This window comes from Notolabrus celidotus, chromosome 19 (assembly GCF_009762535.1).
Source record: "Notolabrus celidotus isolate fNotCel1 chromosome 19, fNotCel1.pri, whole genome shotgun sequence".
Classification (NCBI taxonomy): Eukaryota; Metazoa; Chordata; class Actinopteri; order Labriformes; family Labridae; genus Notolabrus; species Notolabrus celidotus.
In genome coordinates, this window is record NC_048290.1 from 9,500,055 (window position 1) to 9,524,304 (window position 24,250).

A 24,250-nucleotide genomic window follows, 5' to 3' on the forward strand; every position below is an offset into this window, starting at 1 on the left:
ATAACACATTCATATTTAGTTTAGACATACAGGATAGCATAATGATATATTTTTTAATTTGGCTGACTCAATTTTCCCTTTGTCATTCAAATTTGGTCACCTTTGGATCTCACCAAAAAAAAGAAAAACAGATGTCATCCCTGTGAATCTCAAAACTTCATATGGTAGTTCACAAAACTGAAGACACCAGGATAGCAAGTTGTGCATCCATTGTATTCAATCTAGAAAAACTATTAGCCTTCATCCATAGCACATTTGCCATTATTGTTACAAATTATACAAGCAACTTCTATCTATACTAATCTAAAAATACAGCATACTACCAACTCTGAGTGAATGTAGTGCTATGAGCTAAACACTAACATTAAAATGTTAGTAGGTTAAGATTGATGACTTATTATTATTATTATTATTATTATTATTTTTTTTTTTTCCTTTCTTTTTTTCTCTCTTTCTCTTGTCTGCATATATATTTCTGGTTTGTGTCATGTTTGTCACAAACTGTCAAATATTAATGCAATTTATTCTTGCAGCAAAAGAAAAGAAAAAAAACCTTTTTCTTCTGTGCTTGTGACTGTGTGCATGCAACCATCACCATCCCTCTTAGAACTCTGGCCTATCTTTTATTGGCAGCTAATATCATGTTCTGTAAAAGAGGGCGTGCACACCTAGGTGGGCCAAAAAAAATAAAACAAAAATAAGAGAAAGTGAAAGAAAGATTACATAAGGATATACAAAGGGACAGGGGGAGAGAAGGAGAGAGAGACCTAATATACTTAGATGGAGAGGGACCATCTCACCAAGATTGATGACTTATAACGTACTGTACAAAAGTGCTCCAGGCTAATTTTTAACATTAGCTTATTACTAGGCCATGTTGGTTACCTGGGTTACCAACACCCTATAACAACAATGATGTATTTCCTTTCAGCAAAAGCCAGGGACAACCTGATACTTCACATTGAATCAACTCAACCCACTGAAAGGAGTCACCTCTGCCTGTTAACACTGTGGCATATTCGCTAGTTGCCGTAACACTCACTCATTAACATGTTGATTAGCCAAGCTAGTGACTCTGAGAGGTACTTGACAGCAGAGCTTTGGTCTAAATGCGAACATCAGTATGCCAGTAGGTTCTGAATGAAAATGTTAAAATGCCAGTGTTTGGGTGGTTCTGCTATAATAATTAGCTTCAATTAGGATGCTATCGTGCAACTGGTGATAAGTATCTAATGCTGATTGGGCTCAGACACTAAAACTACTGGGTACGCTTTAGAAAAATAAAGCTGAGAGTTTAAGTAAGTAATAACTCAACACTGACATTTTGTTTCACACACACACACACACACACACACACACACACACACACACACACACACACACACACACACACACACACACACACACACACACACACACACACACACACACACACACACACACACACACACACACACACACCCCTAGTCTTCGAGGTGAAAGTCCTGAAGTAACTTATCAAACACTCCAACCTTTTCCCTGTGTGGGTTTTCTGGTGTTTCATGCTGTCACCTGACTCCTCATGCTAGACGTTTGAAGCTGTTGCTGTGAGCCGCTAATTTGCTACAGATGGATTTACATCAGAGTAGGTTGAAAGCTTGTCGTGTCTCTGGCACAGTGATATAAGATTTCTTGTGTGTTGGTCTACGACCCCAAGGGGCATGACAAAGCAGCATTTGCCAGCCTTGGAAAGACAACAATTTTTGAGTGGGGCTTGAATGTTTGTACCATATTTCAGGGTCTCCGTTAAAAAGTTAAGACATTTCAATCAAAGCCAGACATTCCAACCTTGCGGTAGAGCTAAATGAAAAATCAGGGGATTACTGGGGCGTTCTAAGTTTGACATTCTGTCTGGGTAATAGTTGTTTTTAAGTTCCAGGACAATTGATCCATTTTTCTAAGTATCAGTATGTATGTGTGTGTGTGTGTCAGCCAGTGCCACAGCCAGGGCTGATAAAAAATCATTACAAACAAAGGTGGAATCTACCTTCCAAAAGATTAATCTTTCTGCTTTCTTCTGGGAAATGTCAGCTTGACCAATGCAAGCTCAGCTGCTGAGTTCACTTCAGCATGCTCAGCTGTAACCATACACTGAGCTCTGCATGCCTGCTGTCAGAAAGAACGAAGGGGTAAGCAACCCCTGTGTTCTTCTTTGCACAGAAACAAAAAGCACTGTCTCTTGCAATGTGACTGCGGGGAACCCTGTGTGTTGTGAGGGTGACTTCACTACAAACAGCAACAAGATCTCGAATGATGGGAAGACGGAAACCCTGCTGAGTAAGGAAGATTTTGGTAACTGTCACTGTCTGCTCGAGCAGCAGCTTCATTCCAGAGTAGCAGTGGAAATATGGCCACTGAACAAATAACGTGAATAACAAAGTGGATGTTGATATAATTTCAAAATGTCCCAGAGAAAAGTTCCTACAGAGCAGATATGATCTATTTAAAAAAGGGACATATCTTGCTAAGTTTTAAAAAGAGCAATGATGGCAAAATGAAATCCAATTGACTCATTTGACATATTGAGTATTCACTGTTGAATATTTTTGGTAAGAAGAGTTGTATATTGTGACCTTGTCATTGGCTTCAGGCAAAGATGAAAGGCAAAGCATTAAAATTCATCAAAAAGTCAGAAATGCTCTTCCTAGCCTTGACAAAATACCTTTAAAATTCATATCTCATTAATATTGCCAGGGATGTACTGCAGGCAGGTGTGGGCAGACACCGTCTACCTTCCTTTTCAATTACAAAGTTCTATCTTGTATTTCTTTTTCAAAGTGTCTCCTCATGTGTGATCAGAATTCATAATGCCGTGGATCGCCGCTCATTGTTTTTGAGTCAGGGACAGCTCTTTTTAAATAGTTGCTTTTCATAAGAGATTTATGGCACATCAGAGCCATAATTGGCTCATCTTCCTTATGTGAACAGTGAAGTATTACCACTCACTGACAGAATATTGGAATGCTCCCTCTTGCAAAATCAAAAACCTTCTTGACGAATTTCTTGCTGACAGCCAATCAGTCACTGTCTCTCAGACCGAATAAGAAAATGAACAATTCCACAGCAGCAGTCCGAGAATTAAATGTGAATCAGGGATCAAAATAATGACCATTTTGGTCATATATGTTCCAGAAATTAGATCTTTGCAACCTTAAAATATATTTGGAGGATTTGTACGAGTGCATCTTGTCTTGGTGCAACCTTTTTTGTTTCCATTTCTCAATAAAACAGTGGTTTGTTGGCATTACCCTCTAAGAGCAACAGTGTTTTGGAGTCAATCACGAGCGACATGCCTCTTAGCAGGCATCACTAATCAACCACTTTTCCATTCAGTCCAACGTTTTTATGACCAAGCAAACGTCAGCTTCATTCTTAACTTTCAATGCTGATGTTAGATTGGTTAATATTAGCATTCAATCATTCCCTTTTACTGCACTTCACTGTCAGGGGGGCTAACAATGGCTAATTCAGAAGAGCTGAAGAGAGGTAGGCCGGCTCACATTAAGGAAAATATGAAGTGAGTGACAGCGATTGGTGATGTAGTGATGTAGTGAATGTGGACGCACCAGCAGCAAAGGTGCTCACAGAGAGAGAATGGCAGAAAGACTTGGAATGGCTCCACTTGGGAAATGGCACAATGCCCAGCTTTTATTGGAAAGCTTTTGGGACGGAGGTTGCAGGTAACTTTCGCCACAGAATCCACGCATTTTAAGTGCGAGAGCTTGACGAAACACACAGAGCATGCCAAACACAAGAAATGCAGGGAGCGGGGACGAGTGTGTGACAAGGAAGGATTCAAATCAGGTTCGATTGCTATGGCTTTTATTTGCCAGGATGCTGCCAGCTGTTCCACTCAATTGGCGGAGCTGACTGTGAAATGAACCACCAACTACACCTACACCATCGCCAAAAGAAGAGCTCACCCTCACTACATTTAAACCAATGTTTCTGATATGTATATTGTAGTTATGGTGTTCCTTATTTTCCGTGTTACACCCTGGATTATTAATGAACACCTTATCAACTATAAGGGATCATCTGATTTGAGTACTGAATCAACGAGGATATGAATGTTGAGTTAAAAAGGCAAGGAACCAATACATTTGGACAGGAGACTTAATTAGGAATACCAATAATTAGGGTCACCTTCTGTTTGCAGCAGATTAAGAAATGTTTATCAGTCCACAATAGAAACTTGAGATGTGTTATGCCAGACCCATTATGCATTAGAAGTATTGAAGTCACCCAGTCATTCCCAGTACCAAGGATTGATGCACCGAATGCAACCTTCCATACACTACTATATTTCAGCATACTGCTTTCGCTGTCACCTACGCAGCTCTGCTATTGTACAACATTTTGAAATCCACACAACTCTTATAGGCAGAATAAAGTCTCTGAAAAAGTCATTAAAAATTATGAAAAATTACACTTTTTTTCTTTTGTGCACTGCAGGGGATATTAATCAAACCAGGGCTGGGTTGTTCTGATTAAGAATATCAATTATCTGTATTTGCAAATGAGCTTTTATTTGCAAACAGGGTTTATTAACCTTTTGGTCAACCAACCGTTTCCCCTGGTGATGTATCATATTCATGTATTTAATTGTATTTATTCAGCTTTGTTTGGATTAGCATTTTCTAGCCACAGGATATGTGAAATAAACTTTCCCAAATAAATGAAGTTAGAATTCCCAAGACAGCAATAATTTCATGTTTACTTTGATAGATGGTAGAGATTATCCTGACTTGGATAAAATGTCATATTTAAAGAATCAGGTTAGGATGATAGAAAGCCAAATACAGTACAATTGTTAAAAAATCTTCTACTTTTTGCAGACCAAAATGGATTAGACTGAAATAGGCATGTGTCCAGCACTCTCAAGATCCCCTTCTGTAGCATCTTTGTCCCACGGCACTTGGACAAACAAAAGTTCCCTGAGACCATCTGCCAGATGAGGTAATCCTCAGTAAGAACTTGTACACCCCTAACAAAGACAGACAGACAGCTGGCTAAGGTCCTCCTTAATATGCCCAAGTACTAAACCACCTCAGCGCATAGGAGCCTCAATCGAAGGAGTTCTTTGATTTTGGGGCTTCGATCAGTATCATGCTGAGTGAGGCCAGCAACCTCCTGAAGGACCCAGCTGCTTAAATTATCAGTCTAATTCTTCAAATGTATGCTCAGGTGTGTGTGTTCAGGACAAAGACTGAATAGAAGATAGAGATGGAAGAAGGGGACTGCCTTTTCTTCCAATGTGTCCAGTGTTTTTCTGAACCATGGTCTGATACTACGCTTGGCAAGACTCTTTGCTATTTACAACTGCAGCTCTCCCCTCTTGGATGGTGTAGGTGTTTGACCCTTGGGTGTTACAGTGCAGACCAACTGACGTGTGTCCAATTTGCCTAGAGATGCGACGCCCACCTTGGTTGCTACACTTTTTAGTCTTGAACAAGTCTGAGGAGTCTTTTCAACAAAACCAGCACTTCTCAAAGCTTCTATACTCATAGTACATCACTGTTAGGGTTTAATGTGTCATTTTGATATAATAAAAATGTGGCACTGCCAACCAGATCTGCGCTGCCAGGTATCCCAGAATATTTTGCACAGGGAAGCAGATAGTTGCAATACACAATGAATGGGAGTGAGTTGTCCAATGCACTGTTCTGCGTGGGTCAGCAATGTTAGACTCAAATAGAGTCTAAAACCACTTGTGGTTCAATCCCAGCTCTTGGAGTCACTTGCCAAAGAGTCATTGGGGAAGGCATTTAAACCATAAATGCTTCTCAAGGGAATTAGTTAATACTGATGGGCGCTTTGCATGGCATCCTGTCAGTGCATGAATGCGGTGTTAATGGGTGAATATCACATATAGTTTAAAGGAACTTTAAGTGGTCTCTAGGTTAGAAAGGTGCAATACAAGTTCAGTCCATTTACCATTTACTTGGGGTTACTGATGCGTCACAATGTCCCAATGAGCCAAAAATGATATGATGCACATACAAAGTCAAAGGCCAATGATGCGGGGAAGCCGATTTAGTCTGAATACAGTGTGCACACCCAACAGGATCTCAGCTCTGTCTTGAATATCAAACACTGGAAAGTGATCAAAGTGAGCTAATGTCTGATGCCCAGAGTTATATGGCTTTATGACCAAAAAGAGAACACCTCTCCCAAGAGTATTGGCACTAATTGGCTCACAAGAACAAGCAACTTGCTGAAGTGAAAACTTGATTATTTTATTGGGATAAAAGGGTAAAATGATAGCGATCTGTGCGATGCATCCTGGGTGAAGGACTATGGTTGACAAGTCTCATCATTATAGACCTCATCACTCATTCTCTCAGACCATAGCAGTTCATCTCTCTTTCGGAAAGGTACCTATTGTGGTGCATGGAGTCGAGAGGTACCAACAACATACAGTTGGGCTCACCTCTATGCACAGCTTTGACTCTGTAACCAAACTTCTTGATAGAGGGTTGACTTTCTCCTCCTCAGGCACAGTTCATGGTGAGCTGGCCAAGTGGTTTTGGACTAATGACATATCACCAGCTGGCTGTTGCTTAGTTGGGCTTTTTTCCAGCTGGATGAGAAGGTTATCATCATGTCTGCCTAACACAGAGAGAAAACCAATGACTGTTCTTTGCACATTACGCACTTTAATGGTTGTTTGGCTGAAGGGGCTGGTAGACTATCCATCACCTGAAGTCACAATTTAAACCACAATCACATGGATATATCATATCCAAACACGATGGATTGGATATGTAATAAACTACAGTATACTATTAATAAACTAAAAGACTTGGACTTTGTTAGTCTGATTGCCGTCCATTAGATACAACACTTCACAAGTGTCTCCCTGCTATAAGTTATATTGATTGTTGGAGGGCACCAAGTTTCAATGACATTATACAGGAGGAATGTTACATGCCCAGGGCTCGTCATCAACACCCGCCAACCTGCCAAATGGATTACAGCAGTGTCGTGTAACACAGTCATTCCCACTAGCCATTTTGGCAGGCTACATTTTATACAGTATATACTCTGTATCTGTATACTACTATACTTTTAATTGCAGTCTTCTCAAAAGGCATCTGAAATTAACCGAAGATTGCAATGTGACACGACAGCACTACAACTCCCACAAGCACTAACTGCATAATTGTTTGAACTTTGGTCCATTTGGGAGGCCCATTGCCTTGCACTTCCACACTAGTGACCGGCTACACTGTAGAACCTGGTGGAGATGTGAACCCGAGGAGCTATGTAGTTGAAGATAAAAGGTGCAACAAATCCCAAAGAGCAGACAACACACATGAGAAAACCTGATGATGAAACTAAAAACAAAGATTAGTCAAGGAAAGAGAAAATACTAAACAATGAAACGTGGAAGTCAGGTTGAGAAAGATTAGTATATGATCCAGCCAAGGAATGCACAGCACCAATTGTAGGACATAAGGCAGTACTATTTGGCTAGTGGTTCTTTAACGTTACCAGCCAAAGTGGCTGGTGAGCAAAATAGTTATGGCTGTTTTGGCGCTCAAGCATTAGCAGGATCCGATCATTTATAAATGCTCTTGATGTATTTATAAAAATTCTATAGCATCCCTAAATAAGTCAAACCTACCATAAAGTATGCAGTGTCTTTTTGTCATTATAGCGCAGTTCTATAAGTGTTTCTCTGGAGGGCAATGTGGTGGTTGTTTATACATTTCTGTACCATCTGTGGTGTTAAAAAACCTCAAGAAAATATAGCTATGGGTTGCTATAACTTACATTTGATGTGTGCTTCATTGTTTGCCACCTGTGCTTCTGAGGGTTCCGAGTCATCAACATTTGGAGCTTTTTATTTTCCAACTTCTACACTGGTTTGGTTGTGAACAACCCTTCAAATGGGGATCCCTGAACAAAGATGTTAATTTGTTGGCAGAATGGAAAGAGAGGTGAGGCTGCAATATAGATTCATTGATTCTTTAAACTATTCATTTCTTGGCCCCAAACTGCCTCCCAATTGTTCAGTAACAGCCTCTAGATTGTGTCCTTGCTAAGCACGGTCAGGGAGGGAAATTGCACGCTTATTGTATTGTATTGGAATCTAAAAAGGTCCATTCTCTGTCTCGACCTCCTATGTCTTATTGTTCTTCTCTTTATTTGGCGACTCTATTTTTCTGAATTAGACAGACAACACATGGCATTCTGTGCATCAGTTCTTTCTGGCAGGGGCTCAAAGCAGTGACAAATGACTCCTTAATTCGGAGGAAAACAGAGGGTGGGGAAGGTGAGGCAGACAAAAATAATGGCCTGCCTCAGCTGTGAGGTGAATGTTAACTGGCTCTCCTTCTGGATAGAGGCAATAGTAAGTCAAAGATGAAAAAAACAATCCATTCCAAGATGCCCATTGTAAAGCAGTCCAACAGGGTAAAAAAAAAAGGACCACTTCCTGTTTGAACACTGGAAAGTTTCTTAAATGCTATGGGACACATTCAATCATTTAACAGAGCTGTGAGAGTATTCTAGCATTGGCCTTTCACTTCTTAATTAACAAGTCTGAGAACTAATCAGTAATGTTGCTTGGAAGAGTTAGGAAACCACAACCCAACAAACATAACTCTACAAAGAAATTCTAAAATCTTTTCTTGTCAAAACCAACAAGACCCGATAAATGTTCCTTTCCCAAATCATTACCAAATCACGATCATCTCTTTTGGCACTCTGACTCTGCTGCTCGACCCAGAAGCGCATTGGTTGCATCTAAACACTGACTAATGTACTTGTTATTAATCTCCCTCTTGCTTTCCCAGATGATGAATGGCCAGACGATGCAGCCCAAAGTTAGAGCGCTGCTCCAGCATGATTACAGAGCCCGTTATTGGTCTGCCCCTGCACTTGATTAATGCTCTTGCTCCGGCTACCCACAAATATGCTGACTCTCATCAAGCACTTTTGTCATTGAATAGAGTGCATTTTCTTTAAGCTTGCTGTAATCACTAAGGGAAAATCTAGTGAGTGAAGAAAGCAGGTAAGTGATAAAATAAAGATTGATACATCTATTCTTTGGGTCGAGTGTGGAGCTGTAAAACATCTTTGATGGAGATTTGGAGTAAGGGGAATGTGATTTATGTCCCGGATTTTTCACTGGTGTCAACTCCTTGCAGTTACAGTGGGTGATTGGCAATGGCATATTTTGATGGTTCACTTGATCACAGTGAGTGAGGTCATTAATCATCAGTATGGGGTGTCAGCAGCTATACTCAGGGTTATTAACCTTTCCTTACTGACAAAAAATGCTTGTCTTCAAGTACACTTTCCTGTGCTTAGATTATTGTTTAGTGTGAAAAATTAAGCAGCAGAAATTAATGGTTGAATTAGATGAACTAATTTTGCATCCTTGCTACAGGGAAACAATCTACAGAACATAGTCTAAAGGCTTGAAGCTAAAACATACATTTTGCTAGTTTAACATTATTTAACAGAGGAATAATTCTGCTGTGTGTTTCTCTCTGAACAAAGGGTCCCTATGTGTAGGTACATCTTACTTCCTATATAATTTGCAGAAAATGCTGCTTCATTTGCTTTAGACCAAGTTGTTGGGTCAATGGTGCAATTGCCTTTTCTGTCTCAACGCAATGCACCACCACACTGACACACTGGTGTGCACACAGATTTAGCCTCACATAGTGTGGGTGCCAGGGGGGGAAATGACAACTGCATTGGTTGGAAACTTTCAATGACAGCTGCATAACGCTGTGTGCTGCATAGGGTAGGGTGTAAGGTAGGATACAAACAGATTAGTCTTAAAAATGAATATTTATTCCAAAAAATGTTGGAAAAAATACCAGAAATGGAGCCATGCCTGTGAGCTAGTTCAGCCAAGCAATTCCAGCTGCACTGATGCATATGTGCCATGCATCATTCTCAACATCACCTGACAGACGTACTGTAGCTTCCCAATTTGTGAGTCTGTTTGAGTTGCAAGATTTCCGGTCCTGTGCCCTGCACCTGTGCTGCACTCAAACCCTCTAGCTGGATCCTGCAAGTGGACGCTGGGAAGTTTTGCAGGCTTAAAGGTACCATCTCATCACTCCACAAATTACAGTATTCATATACCAGAATTAAAACCCCCGCACCAAAAAACTGACTCTTAGGATCCCAAAAAGGTTAATGTTACTGAACACAGGCCAGCATCAGACAAACTGTGACTAGTAACTAAAGGCAACATAAGATTGTTTTCCTAAAATCCAGCACTTTGCAGTTTGTCGAGGACAACTTGGGCATCATAGAAATGTTGCCTCAGATTTGCCGAACCTTGCCTTGGAATGGCAACCCTAGTAGGCTCAATGTCTCTCCCAGGTCAGGTGGTCACTTTGCCCTTGTGTCAGGGGATGATGAAATCCCGACCTGTCGTCCTGTAAGATCTTTGTCTTTTAAGTCGTGATAGCAGCTTCCGTTTGTGGAAACTGTAATACTGAGCTAACTATAGTTGCTTTGTCGGTGAAGTTGTTGGGTGTCATAACATCCACTTCTCATTACCCAGCACCTGATGTGGACAATTTTGACCTGGCAGACATACCAGCCATCATGTCATTGCACTCATATCAAGGTGTTGGTCTATAGAATTAAGATCCATGCCCAAGGATCGTCACTGGATTCTGCCAAGGCCTGAGCAGGATTTGAACCCTATGCTCCTGTACCAAAGTCAGTCAAGTTAGCTATCCACTTGCTATGATGCCGTCCGATTGAGGTTTCACTTTTTGTAATGCTACAAATGTATCTTAATTTGGCCAAGGTGTGTTGTGATTTGTATAATTTTCTTTCTAATTTTGTCACAGGTGTCAATCATCATGCAGTGCTGTGAAGCTCCCTGTCAACAGTCGGCAGGTCAGGGCTGACACAAGACGTAAAAGAAACAAGGTGACATCGTTCTGCTCCCTGTCTTACTGCATCAGACTTAAACGTATGGTGTGTGTCTTCATTAGATGCTAAGAGGACTTGACAAATGTCATTATTTGCCAACCAGAGAATTAGAAGGGTTAGGGTTGTCGAGGCTGTGACATTGGTGGGAGGGGGGAGCTGAGACATGCACAGCAGGCAGGTAGAAGTGTTACTTTAGCAGCAAATTAACAGTCTTGCACCTTCCGTTTGTGCAAAAGTGAGGAGGTGTTTATGGGTTCTTTGGAGCATAACCGCTTTAAAAGAAGTAACTTCTCGTTTTGCAGTTTGGCTGCTTTGTTTACTGGGACTCTCTCTCTTAACTTTATCTCTATGTTGATCGACCATTTGAAAAAAATATTGTTTAAGCAGTGGCAGTCCTGGGGAGGGGCCAACAGGGGCCAGTGCCCCTTTAAAACTGAACCTGGACCCCCCTGTGGCCCCCCCTCCACACCAAACAAATATCATACAATAAAAAAAGCTTCGGTCTCGCACCGATGTTACAGGCGGAACACATGCGTGTGGCACTTGGTTCCAGTCCCTTAGAGTGCTAAGGGATTCATGTTGAGTGTAAACAGCCAAACAGCTGCTGTCAGTCTGCATTTTGATATAGTACACAGTAGTATATATGTCTAGTATATAGGGATGCACTGATGTTTTGCCAGTTTGTTCTCAGCTGGTCCTCGCCCTTCTCAGTCTCTTTTATCAGGGTTGAATGTGTCCCTCTGACAACACCCTTGGCCCCAGCCTGCCCCCCCCCCAGTAAAATTGGTCTAGAACCACCACTGTGTTTAAGGACTTTGATGCTTTTCAATACTATTGACCATAAAAATGACTGAAGTATCATTTTAGAGTATGTGGTATTGAAACATATCTAGGTATTTAATACTTTGACAAACTTATGATTACAATTTTCTGCTTTAACCTTTATAATAGTCCATAGACTTTTCTGGAGTCCCTTTGCTCCCTTGTCTCGTAGGTTCCTCTGAGTCGCTGCCGTAGATGTCCTGCTGCTGTGGATGTGCCAGAATCCAGCGGCTACAACTACTACTATGTGTCTCACCACTATCATCTGTCTCTCTCTCTCTCCATCTCCTCTATCCCTCTTGCCAACCCCAGCTTGGTCGACGCAGATGGCTGTCTACTAAGACTAGTTATGCTCGAGGTTTCTGTCAGTTAAAAGGAAGTTTGTCCATGCTACTGTTACTTGCTAAATGCTGCAAGTGCTCTGCTCATGGTGGATTAAGATGAGATCAGACTGAGTCCTGTCTGTAAGATGGGACTGGATCTTATCCTGTCTTGATGTTGGGTCTTTGGTAATAATTTAACATAGAGTACGGTCAAGACCTCCTGTGTTTGTAAAAGCGTCTTGAGATAACATTTGTTGTGATTTGGTGCTATATAAATAAAGATTGATTGATTTATAATGTGAGTTACTTGACTGAACTATACTGAGTCGAAATTCACTCATCTTTTGCCCTTCACAGTTGTAACCACAAACATTGTTTGTATTGTACAACTGCCGGGCTAGCCTTCATGCCATGCATTATAATAGAAGCTTGGGAGTACAGCATACACAATAGCTCTTTGTTTCTCAGCACAACCAAGATAACACAACAGGCTGAGCCTCAATTCCAACACTGGCACATTTGTTGTGCATCAAATAAGCAGATCAATACTGAACACAGAAGAACATGTGTTGCTTTAAAGAAAGTTCCAGTGTAGAAAGTTCTGTCTAGGCACGTCTTTCCTGGAGGCTAATACACATGAGGTTACATGTGTGAGTGGCTTCTTTATGACCCTACAATTACTGCCAGAAGCCATTATGCCCAGAGATGAGTGCACTGACTTATGACTATCAATGAACTGATCATTAAATGACACTGGAAATCAAGTGTGAAATGTGAAGATAGTATTCAGTTTCCTTACTTTTACATATCTCCCTTTATTACATGCAAAAAATAAACCTGAACTGCTGACAACAGAGAAAGCCTGCATTAGGTACTATTGCCCGTTTATCCACTTTATGTTTCCCATATGTCAATACACATTATAATATAATATAAGGTATATATATGCAAATCCACCCTCCTGACATTGACAGTGTTACAGAATGGACAGCCTAAGTGATTCAAGTGCAAATGAACAGACATAAAGGCGGCAAAACTAGCTTGATAGCTTTTTAATCGCACATACTTTTCAAACTGTTCCTCAGCTTCTTCAGCTTATTTACAAACTTTGAGGTCAAGCAAGTCCAAACTGTGTCGGGTGGAAATTATGAAAGAGTGAAAACCAGGACGGCTTTTTATTCTATTCCACACAGGTCTAACCCTCTAAGAAGCTCTGCACGCTCACCCCTGAGGAGTACAGCGAATGAAATGTGCATGCAGTGTTTTAGTTGCGGAGGATGGATGTTTCAAACATTACCACAAGATGCTTTATTTTAGTTTCACATCTTCCACCACAAGTTTTCTTCTTCTTCTTAAAGTGAAAAAAAGAGGAGCAATAAAAAAAGGATTACTGTGGTCAAGGTTGGCCTTCACTCTGATTATCTATGATGACACAGCCCCTCTTGGCCTAATTTGCATTACCATGAAGAGGGAATATTGAATAGTGGTTGGTGAGAATTTTTAAAAAGTTGCTTCTGGAATTCAAATTAAAAAAATTAAGGAAGTTTTTATTTTTCTACTGTATTTGAGGCTGGAAAAAAACTAAAAGATGCTTTACTGCTTGTGAGAAAATAAGGAAGAAGTCCCCATTAAAAACACCAATTATGTAGATCCATCTCAAGCAGGATTGAAAACATGGTGTTATTAAGTTCCCAGTTCTACGTTTTTCAAAACCTATGGGTCATATGACATACTGTTATATTTACAGTTGAGTAACATTATTTAAATCAAGCCAATGGTGCACAAAAATACAGCACATAGGCTGTTTATTCAAGTTTTTATGCCTGCTAAATGGTATCAAGCTACACAAAGAAGAATTCTGGTGGTCAGATGGCTGAATGTGCAAAGACGTCTGAAGTTTGACAACATTTCATGTTTCAAAGTAAAAGATAAGAAGGAGGCAAAATTCATGTTATGTTGTAAAATCATGTCTTGTAAGGGGAAAAAAGCACAACCTCCATGGTCAAACACATCAGCAATGTGCATCAAGTTAAAGCAAAATTATGTTGGTTTGACTATCCTTGGGTAGAGAGAGTCTGTTAGCTCATTCTCTTGCTGAGGGACAGTCTCCTCCTCAAGTTGCACCCAAATGCTGTAGTGTTTGTAAGTCCCGGTAGTTTAAATAAAACTAATCTAGTGTTTGTTTTATTAGATACTTTGGGGCATTTTTGGCTTTATGTTATAGGACAGCTGAGGACAGACAGGAAATGTGGTGAGCAGAGAGTGGGGACAGAGATGCAGCAAATGGTCAAGGGCTGGAATCAAACCCACGACCACTGCAACAAGGACTATAGCCTCTGTACATGGGGTAGGCCAACGGCACCCAAAAGTAATCCAGTGTTAAAATCCACATTGAAATTTGCGGAACAAGAGCTAGTTGACTAACTACTCAAGGTGATGTATGGTATCATTATGATGTGTTCAAGGGTGGGTCAGAAAAATGACTATTAGGCAAAGGTGAATAAAACTCCATCACTAAAAGCAACACTGGTCTGTAAAAAATATGTTGCCATTCTCGCCTTTCTACCATTACCGAGGCTCAGTAATGATTTATATATTCATATAACTACCGATCCTCATCCCTAACCTTGAGGCTACCTAAAAGTAGTTTTCAATTCCTGAGTTTACCACAAATATATAAATTCAGAAGGGGAGGAAATTGGACCTAGGTTTATGGTGAGCTATTGGTTGAAATACACCAACACTTTAAAATGTCTGAACATGCCAGTGTGTATTTTCATGAGCACTTTTAAAATACTTTTAAAAGGCATTTTGATGATTAGCCTTAAATTCAAAGGCTTCACTCAAAGCACCTTTACCCTACTTGTCACGTTCACTCATTGACACACACTCTGAAGGCAGAGGCTGCCAAAACTAGGTGCATACCAGTATAAGTTAATCCAATTCATAATGGCTGCACCACTTACATCAAGTAAGGACATGTGACCTGCAGGAGCTGGGATCAAACCATCAACCTTTCGATTGAGAGACAACCGACTCTACCACTGAGTCACAGCCGCCCCCAGTTTAGTGACGCCTAATCCTACCTGTGTACCAGCTTATAATTGCTTCTAAAGTACAATGACTCTGGATTCTGTCAGCCAGCTCATCAGCAGAGGTTAAACAGGGATGCATCATTTTTAAACACCACAGCGACAGAGCATTTCACAACTCCCAGCATCAACATGTCTATCATGACTGACTGCCTGCATCACTGTCTGCATAAACACTTTGGGAAAGTGCATCAGCCAGAAACCCCATAGGGTCCCCGGGGACTTTGTTCCACAAAAATGCTTTGGATAATGAGTCGTCTGCATTATTCATGACAATCTGACGGATCCCCTAAATGTTGCAGAAACTAATCATTAACCAAACACAGAATGTTAACTTATTATTCCAACTGAAGGAGGCTTTTAATCATTTAAACAATGTGTGTTCCTTCCTTCATGTTTTCGGATGTTTTCTTGTAGATCCCGGTGTAGCTAATAAATGTCTTAGCAGTACAACTCTCATTGGCAGCCAAGAAAGATGGCTTGTGTTCTATCTGTGTTATAATATGTAATATGTCATGTTCCCATGACAGACCAGATATGATATCTCACTAGGAGCTAGCTGTACAGAATGAAATATTCAATTCTGTCACTTTTTAAATGGGGCTCATACATCGAGATGGAACATATGCGTTCTAAAAGATTCCAGGAAGTGACAGCAGGAGGCTCATCCGCCAGCTTCATGTCTGCACGTCTTTTTCACTGATGAACTGCTCAGTTTTTGCTCTTACCTAAAAGGAGCTCCTCTGCAACGAGATAAACAAAAGCGAAATTTCTTGCTCTTTGCTAAAGTGCTCAATTTGCACCTGCAGTTGCGATGTTACCCTCTGAGGTCCCTTTGGTACGCAATAATGGCAGCACTTGAGTGATCTTCAAGAAAGGCGAAGGAGTAATTGCTTTAAATAATTGCCTAACTGCAAGCTAAATGAGGAGACAGTCATTTTTTTATTTTGGTGATAAATAATTCAAATGTGATCAGGTGCAGATAAATGCTTTAAAATGTTGTTGCTCAAAAATGTACCCTGGTTTTCAAGCGTACTGTCAAACCTTTTGGAGTCAGACACATTCCTTGCCTAATTAATACCGTTTACTTCACAATAAGCAGCTGGGTACAATCGCCTTGGGAGTTTTGTGCTCCTGAGGCATTTTATAAACCCTGTGAGAAGTTTGCATAATTGCAGTATAATAGATAGAAATTGCAACAACAATTTATATGATGAGCATAAGACGTAAAAAAAAATTCAGTACTCAGTGATCACAGGTTTTTGTGCTTTGAGAATTACAAATAAGCTTATTTAATTTTGTCGACAAAGACACCTTCGGGGACAGATAGTGATAATGAGGAAATGAGTGTTTATGTAATGAAAAATATACAAGGAATGTAATTGAGCATTGTCTTCATGATTGTGTTTAAATATATTTAAATGCATTGTAAATGCTGTGGTAATGAGAGACACTTAATACAGTGTTAAGATGCTGTCCACTACACAGAAATTTCCGACCTGGGTACATTTTCATCAACATCATCAACATTCTCTCTGCTATCATACCTTTGTCCAGTCAGTCTGGAACCACTGCACATGCTTGCCAAGCTATCTTATCAAGTCCCCAGAACTACCTCAGCTATGTTTGGAGTGATTACAATCAGAAGGGCTCAGTTGTAGTCCTTGCCAGAGTGACCTCACTTATTCAGGGTACCTACAAAGTATGCCTGTCATAGTCAATGTACAGTAGCAGGACATTTATCCTGAATAATAACTGCCTTGAATAAAAACATGGACAGCACAACAGCTTCACAAAATTGACGCCAAAGCATTCAGAGCTCCCCCTAGTGACTCGCTACAGTATAGGTTGTCAACTCCGCCTCCTCCATTACAACAGATGGAACATAGGTCAAACTAGAAAAGGAAAAATACACCTTAAATACATTTTCTAAAACAAGCTAGCTGTCACAGTAGTTCTTTTCAAGATGGGATGTGATGCCATGATTGACAGTTCTGTTGGTAAGTCATTGCTGTCAAGAAGAACCCTTGTATCTCCATCTTTCATTATTGATTTATCTTTTAGTAGTAGTGGTGGTAGTAGTAGTATTTATTCAGTCATCATACATACTACAATATTTTTTCCCAGAACAGACACGTTAAACAAAGCCAACAGTAATGGCGCAACTTAACCAGTAGGCCAAGTCCGCGCCCTATGTAAGTACAATTTTAAAGATACCTAAAATATCTTTGCAGCACATTCAAAAAGTTCAGGAACATGCTTCCAAAGTTACCTTACATTTTTTTTTTTTGTGTGTGTGAATGATTAAAAAAAACAAAAGATTTCAACTCCTTGTCATTCTAAAAAATCTTTGCTGTATGAGGTATGTTGGAATTTTTTCCTCATTACATGTAAGTGTAATTTTTCACAGCACAACTCTGAGCAACCTGTAATGGTTCCAGGTGTTGTTTGCATCATGCAGTGTGCATGTGTGTTTATTCACTGACACACTCTTTGAGGCTGTCTAGGTGTGCCATATGCTTCCATATGTGCAAACCATAATGTCCTCCAGTCTTGTAAACTAATGAGAATATGCACTCCTGCATCAATATTAATAAATGTACAATAGAAGCACCTGTGTGTGTTGATTCATATTGTTTAATTATGGGGGGAAATTATAATGTGGGTGATGGAAAACTTGATTCCCAGACAGTATATCTTCAGTACTCTTATTTTTTAACTCATCTGAGGAGTACAGCGTTTTTACGCAACAATGGCCGACAATTTGGTTTTCAAATGAAACGTCATTTTCAAATGGGCTGCTGTCAGTTGGATTCCATAGATGGGCGGTTGTTTTAATCTGTAGCTGATGCTCTGACATGTTCAGTGATCTCCAGCTGCACTGATGCATGCCAGAGCCTATTGGCTGGTTAGATGACAAAAACATGTTTCACATTGCCAATATTTTGTTATTGCACTGCGGGGCTGCCAAATCCCTAACCTCATTGACATTGTTTTGCAGTTTGGATTTGTGTTTTTAGATCCCTACTTTGCATAGCCCACAGTCAAGTTTCCATAATGCTGCTTTTCCTGTCACTGTCATTTTCTAAATCTGAGACCTGAGAGAGGATTTCATGACCTGATTAATGTTTTTTTTCTTTCGTCTGTTAAACCAATAAAGGCAAACTCATGTTTTAAGTTTCTCATACTTCTTGAGAATTAACACAAGTTTTATATAAGACATACTCATCTTTATTGCTAAGCTTAATTTCGAATGTCAAACAAAGTAAAGCAGCCATTCCAGAAATAATAAGGTAGCACTGTGGCATTCCTCTTTGCCATTTATTTAGACATGTGGGAATGTCATATATAATGAACTTCTGTGCTAAATTCAGAGCGGCTGCATCAGCACTAAAACTAGCATCACAGAAACAGCTCCCAATTCAAGCAAAGTCATAAATAATTTGTGCTTTTACACTCCATGACACTGAGGAGCTTTTTTAAGTGTTCCTGTGTTGCTCGTGCTGTAGGGCCCAAATTTAGAATCCCATAAACACAGAAACTAGATTTGTTCAGACCTTTTAAAGTAAAACAAACAAATGTATTCATGAGACTCACAGTGCCTCAGGACCACACAGCAATCAAGCTGCAACACGTGGTTTCTCTTCAAACACAGGTGTCATGCGAAGTGTCTCAGACTGACCTGACCTCCCCTGGATCCTCAGTCACCAACACGTCCGTCTTACAGCTGGCGATGGGGTTGATTGACAGCTCCACCGGTGGCACCACAAAGCTCTTGCTGACGGGCAGCCACAACCCTTGGCCCAGACTGTAGAATGATCTGTGTTGGCAGGACAGAAGAAAGTGTCACTCAAACTACTGTAGCATAATTACCTTTAGCTAATGCACACATATTATACAATGTAGACTAAAAGTAGACTATTGGAATGAGAACAGTGAGTAGAGGAGGCTGTACACCTCAAATCATTGTAAGTTTATTTGTCTTATTGCCGAAACATCTCATTGGACTTACATTAAAACTACAATTCATAGCCCAAGTTTTTATTCATTTTAGTCTATAAACTCACAGTGCCTTTATTTAGGACAGGCTTCTATTTGAGACAGGCTTTTATTGTACTTTTTTATCATGTTGAACAACACATATGCACAGCCAAGGGGAGGAAACAAATACACATGGTTGTTTGATCCCCAAAGAAATGTAACTGTGTACAAAATGAGTTCATAAATAACACCTCTATTAGAATGGATGTGTGTCTTCCTGCTACTCCTGATTGTGTAGACAGCAATTCTAGACATTCATAGCATTCAGACGCTACAGTTTTTTCTGTGCCACAATGGCAATTTGTAAACATAACTTGTTGCATTTGTAACACAATGAGGGGCCTCGTTTCCACTTATGTATGGGTACGGAGGCGAGCCAACCAAAAATCAATTTATTCCTGTGTTAATCTCTGTGACATTCGATGTGCCTGTGGGACTCCTCCCCTCTATAATATATCCGTCTGATTCTGACTTGAGTTGGTTCAACTGCTAACTAGCTTACAGGCTATTTCTTTCAATCCAGTTGCCTTTGTCAATTGTCAAGTGAGTCTGTTTGATGAACTTGGAAAGACCATTGCTTCTACATAAACTTTTTCATTTAGTTTTAACATTTTGTGAATCTGAGTAATGTGATTCTGCTAAAACATGGTTGTACATTACAAACACTCGAATTGTCACTAGCACTTTGATATGAAATACAGACAGATTTATCAGTTATCAGAGAAAATTAGGTTTCTATCCATGTGTAATGAAATGAACACTAGAGGTATCATCCGTGATCAGTTGATTTATGGATCTAAAGACACTTGTCACCTATGTAAGGGAAATGAGGCATAACGGTACACAGGCTTCTATTTGAGACCTGTTTTATTTGCCAATACATGCAGCCACACCCTGCTGCTAAAAGGGACTTAAATTTGAAGTTTTACGGTTACATGTGAAATTAACAACAATATTCCAAAATATTTTAAGGAAACAGTAAGGCCTACATTGCTAAAATTTCCTTTAAAAATACATTTACAGATACACTACCTAAGAATTGAGTTTTTGCTGTGTAAGGAGCCTGACCATAGGTGGAAAGAGCCTGAAAAGACACCAGTCTTTTTGTTTTCTAATGGTGGTATTTTGCATAATGTTAAATATTAATGCTAACACATTGATGGATGATTTTCCTAGAATTTACTCCTTCAGTGTAACATGAACGTCCAGACAAGGCGCAGTGCAGCAGCAGGTGTGATATTGATTCTGGGAGAGTCTGGGACACAATGTGGGCCTCCTCCAACGAAAATGCCTTGCAATTCTAAACATATTGTGATATTCAATATTGAAATCAATATACAGTGGAGGCGGGGGGTTATTTCTGAATTGTAGAATTCAAGCAGAATGATCACTCAATAAAACTTGACTGTTTAATTTATCACAAAAAAATAATTAAAAGACATGCTGCTAAAAATAGAATCACATTAAACAGACAAACACATTCAAAGCCGCTTATGGCTCATGCTCTGCTAGCAATAGAGATCGAATCTACATGAATATGTTAATGGCGACTAATGAAATTGATACTTCCATGTTATTGCACAGCTGGAAGCAAAATTAAACTTGGTGAATTTCATTAGCACTAGCTGTAGCGGCCTGGCTTCTTTAATTACTAATTTAGAAAAACACAGTACCCCTCCCTTCAAATGCAACACGCTCAGCAGCTCAGTGCTTCAGCATGTGTGTGGCATGTGCGCCGGCCACTTTTGCTCAAGGTGTTGTAAAATTAATTTGGTTTTCCCTGGAATGAATATTAGCATCCTCGGGAGGATAGCCTGCAGGAGGGGTTGACCTTTTGGATATGGTAATACAAAACAACACCTGGTAACAGCTCACAAAATAGCACAGGACACGGTCACGCTTTGCATTATGTGTTTCTGAAAGTATCAGAAAATGAAGGTAACAAGTAAGTCTGAGGAAACATACTCGAAAGGCTTGGCTTGTCAAATCTTGGCGCTGAATTTAATCAATCCCTCTCTTACAAAAAAATACATCACATATCTACTTCTTAACTTCATAAATTAATCCACTGTTAAATATTGCTGACATCCAAACTGTCAAAACCTGCCACTGAATGTACAATACCTGATTACTGGAACAGCTTCTTTACCGGGCTGCCAAACCTCAGCATTAAAGATCTTAAAGCTTATACAATCAGTGCTGCCAGTATAATAATTAGAATCAGTGAATGCATTACACTTATCCTGACCTCGCCTCTGTATCAATATCTTATTAACATTCAAAATTATAACGCTTAATCCATTACATTTTCATCCAACCATGCTTTATTCAGCTGTCATGCTTTTGGATCTTGAGACACTTTTTCTCTCATTGATTCTGGCATTAAGGAAAAAAAAAACTGGTTCCATACAGAGCTCCCCATTTGTGGAACCAATCAGTTATCAGACTCCTCATTTCACAGTTAAAAGAGTGTCTGTAGCACTAGAGAGAAATGCAGTCTTTCACTTCTTTGCCTGCAATGACATAGAAATCTTACAACAGGAAACCAGTGAGTTATTCCACTTGTTTGCGGCATCTTGCCCCACTTCCTCGGCTACATGTGAGTGTACACACAGCTGAAATGGCTGCAAGTATTCACCCCAACTCTGGACAGACACTGCACTTTGATCAAGAAGTACATTTTGTAGAGTAGTCCTCTTCACTTGCAATGAAGAGGCTATGTGTGTTTTTCATGCAAAGTTAAAAGATCGAGGATGGTGCCTGATTTATTTAAGTGGTAGCAGACTAAGAGGCGAGCTCTGCAAGGTCAGTGTGAAGAGGAGCAAGAATAGCGTTACAAAGAACCGTTAATTCTTACAAACTGAAGGGATAGTGAGAGTGAAGTCAAGATAAAGCTCCCGAAATCAAAGACAGTCCTTTAACTTACTGAAGTTACAGAACTACAAAAAGTGAATCAAGAAGTAGCACACCAGCTTCATCAAAAGATATTGCTTGTGCACCTGCTAAACCTGTTCATATGATACATGAAGACACTGTGTATTCAGATAGATAGTTCAAAGGGTTAAATGCACCTCAAACTCCAGAGCATATAGTCTCTCTGTGCCCTAGTGCTGTTTAGGCATATTTAAATGAGCCGTGATGCATTGATTTAGGGGAAAGCTGGCCCCTTTCTGTGCGAATGAGCCTCAATGTAAAAAATTATGCAAAAATTAAACAGTAAGAAAGTCAAAATACTGATAGAAAGAAGGAATAGAATAGGATATAAATCTGAAAAAAAAATCATTAAATGAAATTAAATACATAAATTTAAAGAATATTAATCGAAAGAAGGAATTCAATAAGATATAAAATAAAATAAAATAAAATAAAATAAAATAAAATAAAATAAAATATGTTGTCAGGGTTTCAGGTTATTAAGGGTATAACTTATGGTTGTTACATTCCAAGTCTAAAATCTTAGTTTTATTGGAGGGAAGACATTGGGCTGGCGGTGCTAGCTCTGCTAACTGTAAACACACTGCAAACCAGTTGCCTTTGTTTACTTGCAGATTGTGTAATCCCATATTAAGCTGTGTTTAATACACTGACTCAATTTTGACTCTTTTCCTGAGTGTTTTCTTCTCTTTAGACTTGTCAGCTGGTCACAATTTAAATTTCCATTTAAAAGACTTTGCATATGAGTCACTACCAAACATCCCTAACACAAAGGACCAGCCTGGCAGAGCTACTTTTTTTAACAACTTCTCTCCCTCATTTGGTCATACTCGTGCATTGAAAGAACACAGCGGTATACTTTTAAATTAATAAATCTTGCAGAGTGCTGCTTTGTTGCCTCAATTCAAGACAACAATGGACCAGTGGAGGCGAGTAGTGCGACTGCAGGCAAATCGGTCATGGGCAGTGGGTTCATACCTCACAAAGGTATCATTGGCTGTGCTCAAATAGCAGGACTGCAGACTCCACATGGTACAAACAGATGCAGGTAGAAAAAACTACACATAAATGGATGTTGTGGACTCACTACCATATAGTGTTTCTTCACCAACTTCTAGAACACATACACAAGATACAGCTATATTCAACATTCAGTATCCTCTTTCTTCAAAAGACATCCTCTGTCTAAAAGTGAAAGTAATGCACCAGGTGCGGTTGAGCTAGCCTGTAGGCTGGGTGGGAAATAATAAATAAAACTCCTTTGAGGGGAAAAATACAAAATAACATACCTCCTGGAAAGGTAAAAAATCATGGAGAAGCAATGGTCTTCTCAAAGATTTTTTTAAATTACATCTGTGTGACACTGAATGGGTCCATTGAGCCTTGAACTTCTTCAAAAATGTCAGACACAATGACCCCATCAAGAATGAGAAGTGGAACAAAAATGGCAGTAAAAGCATCTGAAGCAAGACTCCCCCGCGGGCTATTTCTCCACACTGGAGCCCATGGGTAACACTTGAACCTTGCACAAGGTGTATTTGTGTGTCCATCCAACTGTGTCTGAGTGAATCTTCCAGCAGCTCATCTGTATGCTCGGACGCACATATTCACACACACCCACACACACACACACACACACGTACACACACATGAGCCAAGAACACCATGATGAATCTGATGTGCGTCCACAGAGTCACAGATGGCCTGCAGAAATTGTGCGCCCAGGAGATGCAGCAGAAGAGGAGGACTCACCTGAAGATCCTCTCTGGGGCCTGCTCTCCTGTAACTAGGTCATAGCCTTTCTCCAGGTTAGCGTATGGCCAAGGACTACGGGATAGAGAGGAGGGGAAAAAAATTAACATTATTACTTTATATACATCTTGTACAGCTTTAAAATTGGAATAATTTTAAAGGCTTTTCATGTAATCTAAGTAATCTCAAAGCTTTTGGGAACCCTAATCCTGTATAACTTTGGAGGTTTATTTCCACTCAGATTTAAAGCTCCTGTAAGGTGTTCTTTTCTGGTTAAGAAACACACTGAAATTAACATTAATGCCTTTTTAACAAGCTACCAAAGCAAAA

General features: G+C 39.9%; 1 protein-coding gene across 1 annotated transcript in view; it reads right to left on the bottom strand.

Moving 5' to 3' along the window:
* The window catches only part of LOC117830879 (astrotactin-2-like), a 484,162-nt gene that overhangs the window by 130,730 nt on the left and 329,182 nt on the right, over positions 1–24,250 (bottom strand). The window contains exons 10-11 of the mRNA XM_034709203.1: positions 23,921–23,995; positions 18,876–19,013 (exon numbers count right to left, since the gene is read on the bottom strand). Coding sequence (XP_034565094.1) covers positions 18,876–19,013; positions 23,921–23,995 — 213 coding nt within the window. The remainder of the gene's footprint in view (positions 1–18,875; positions 19,014–23,920; positions 23,996–24,250) is intronic.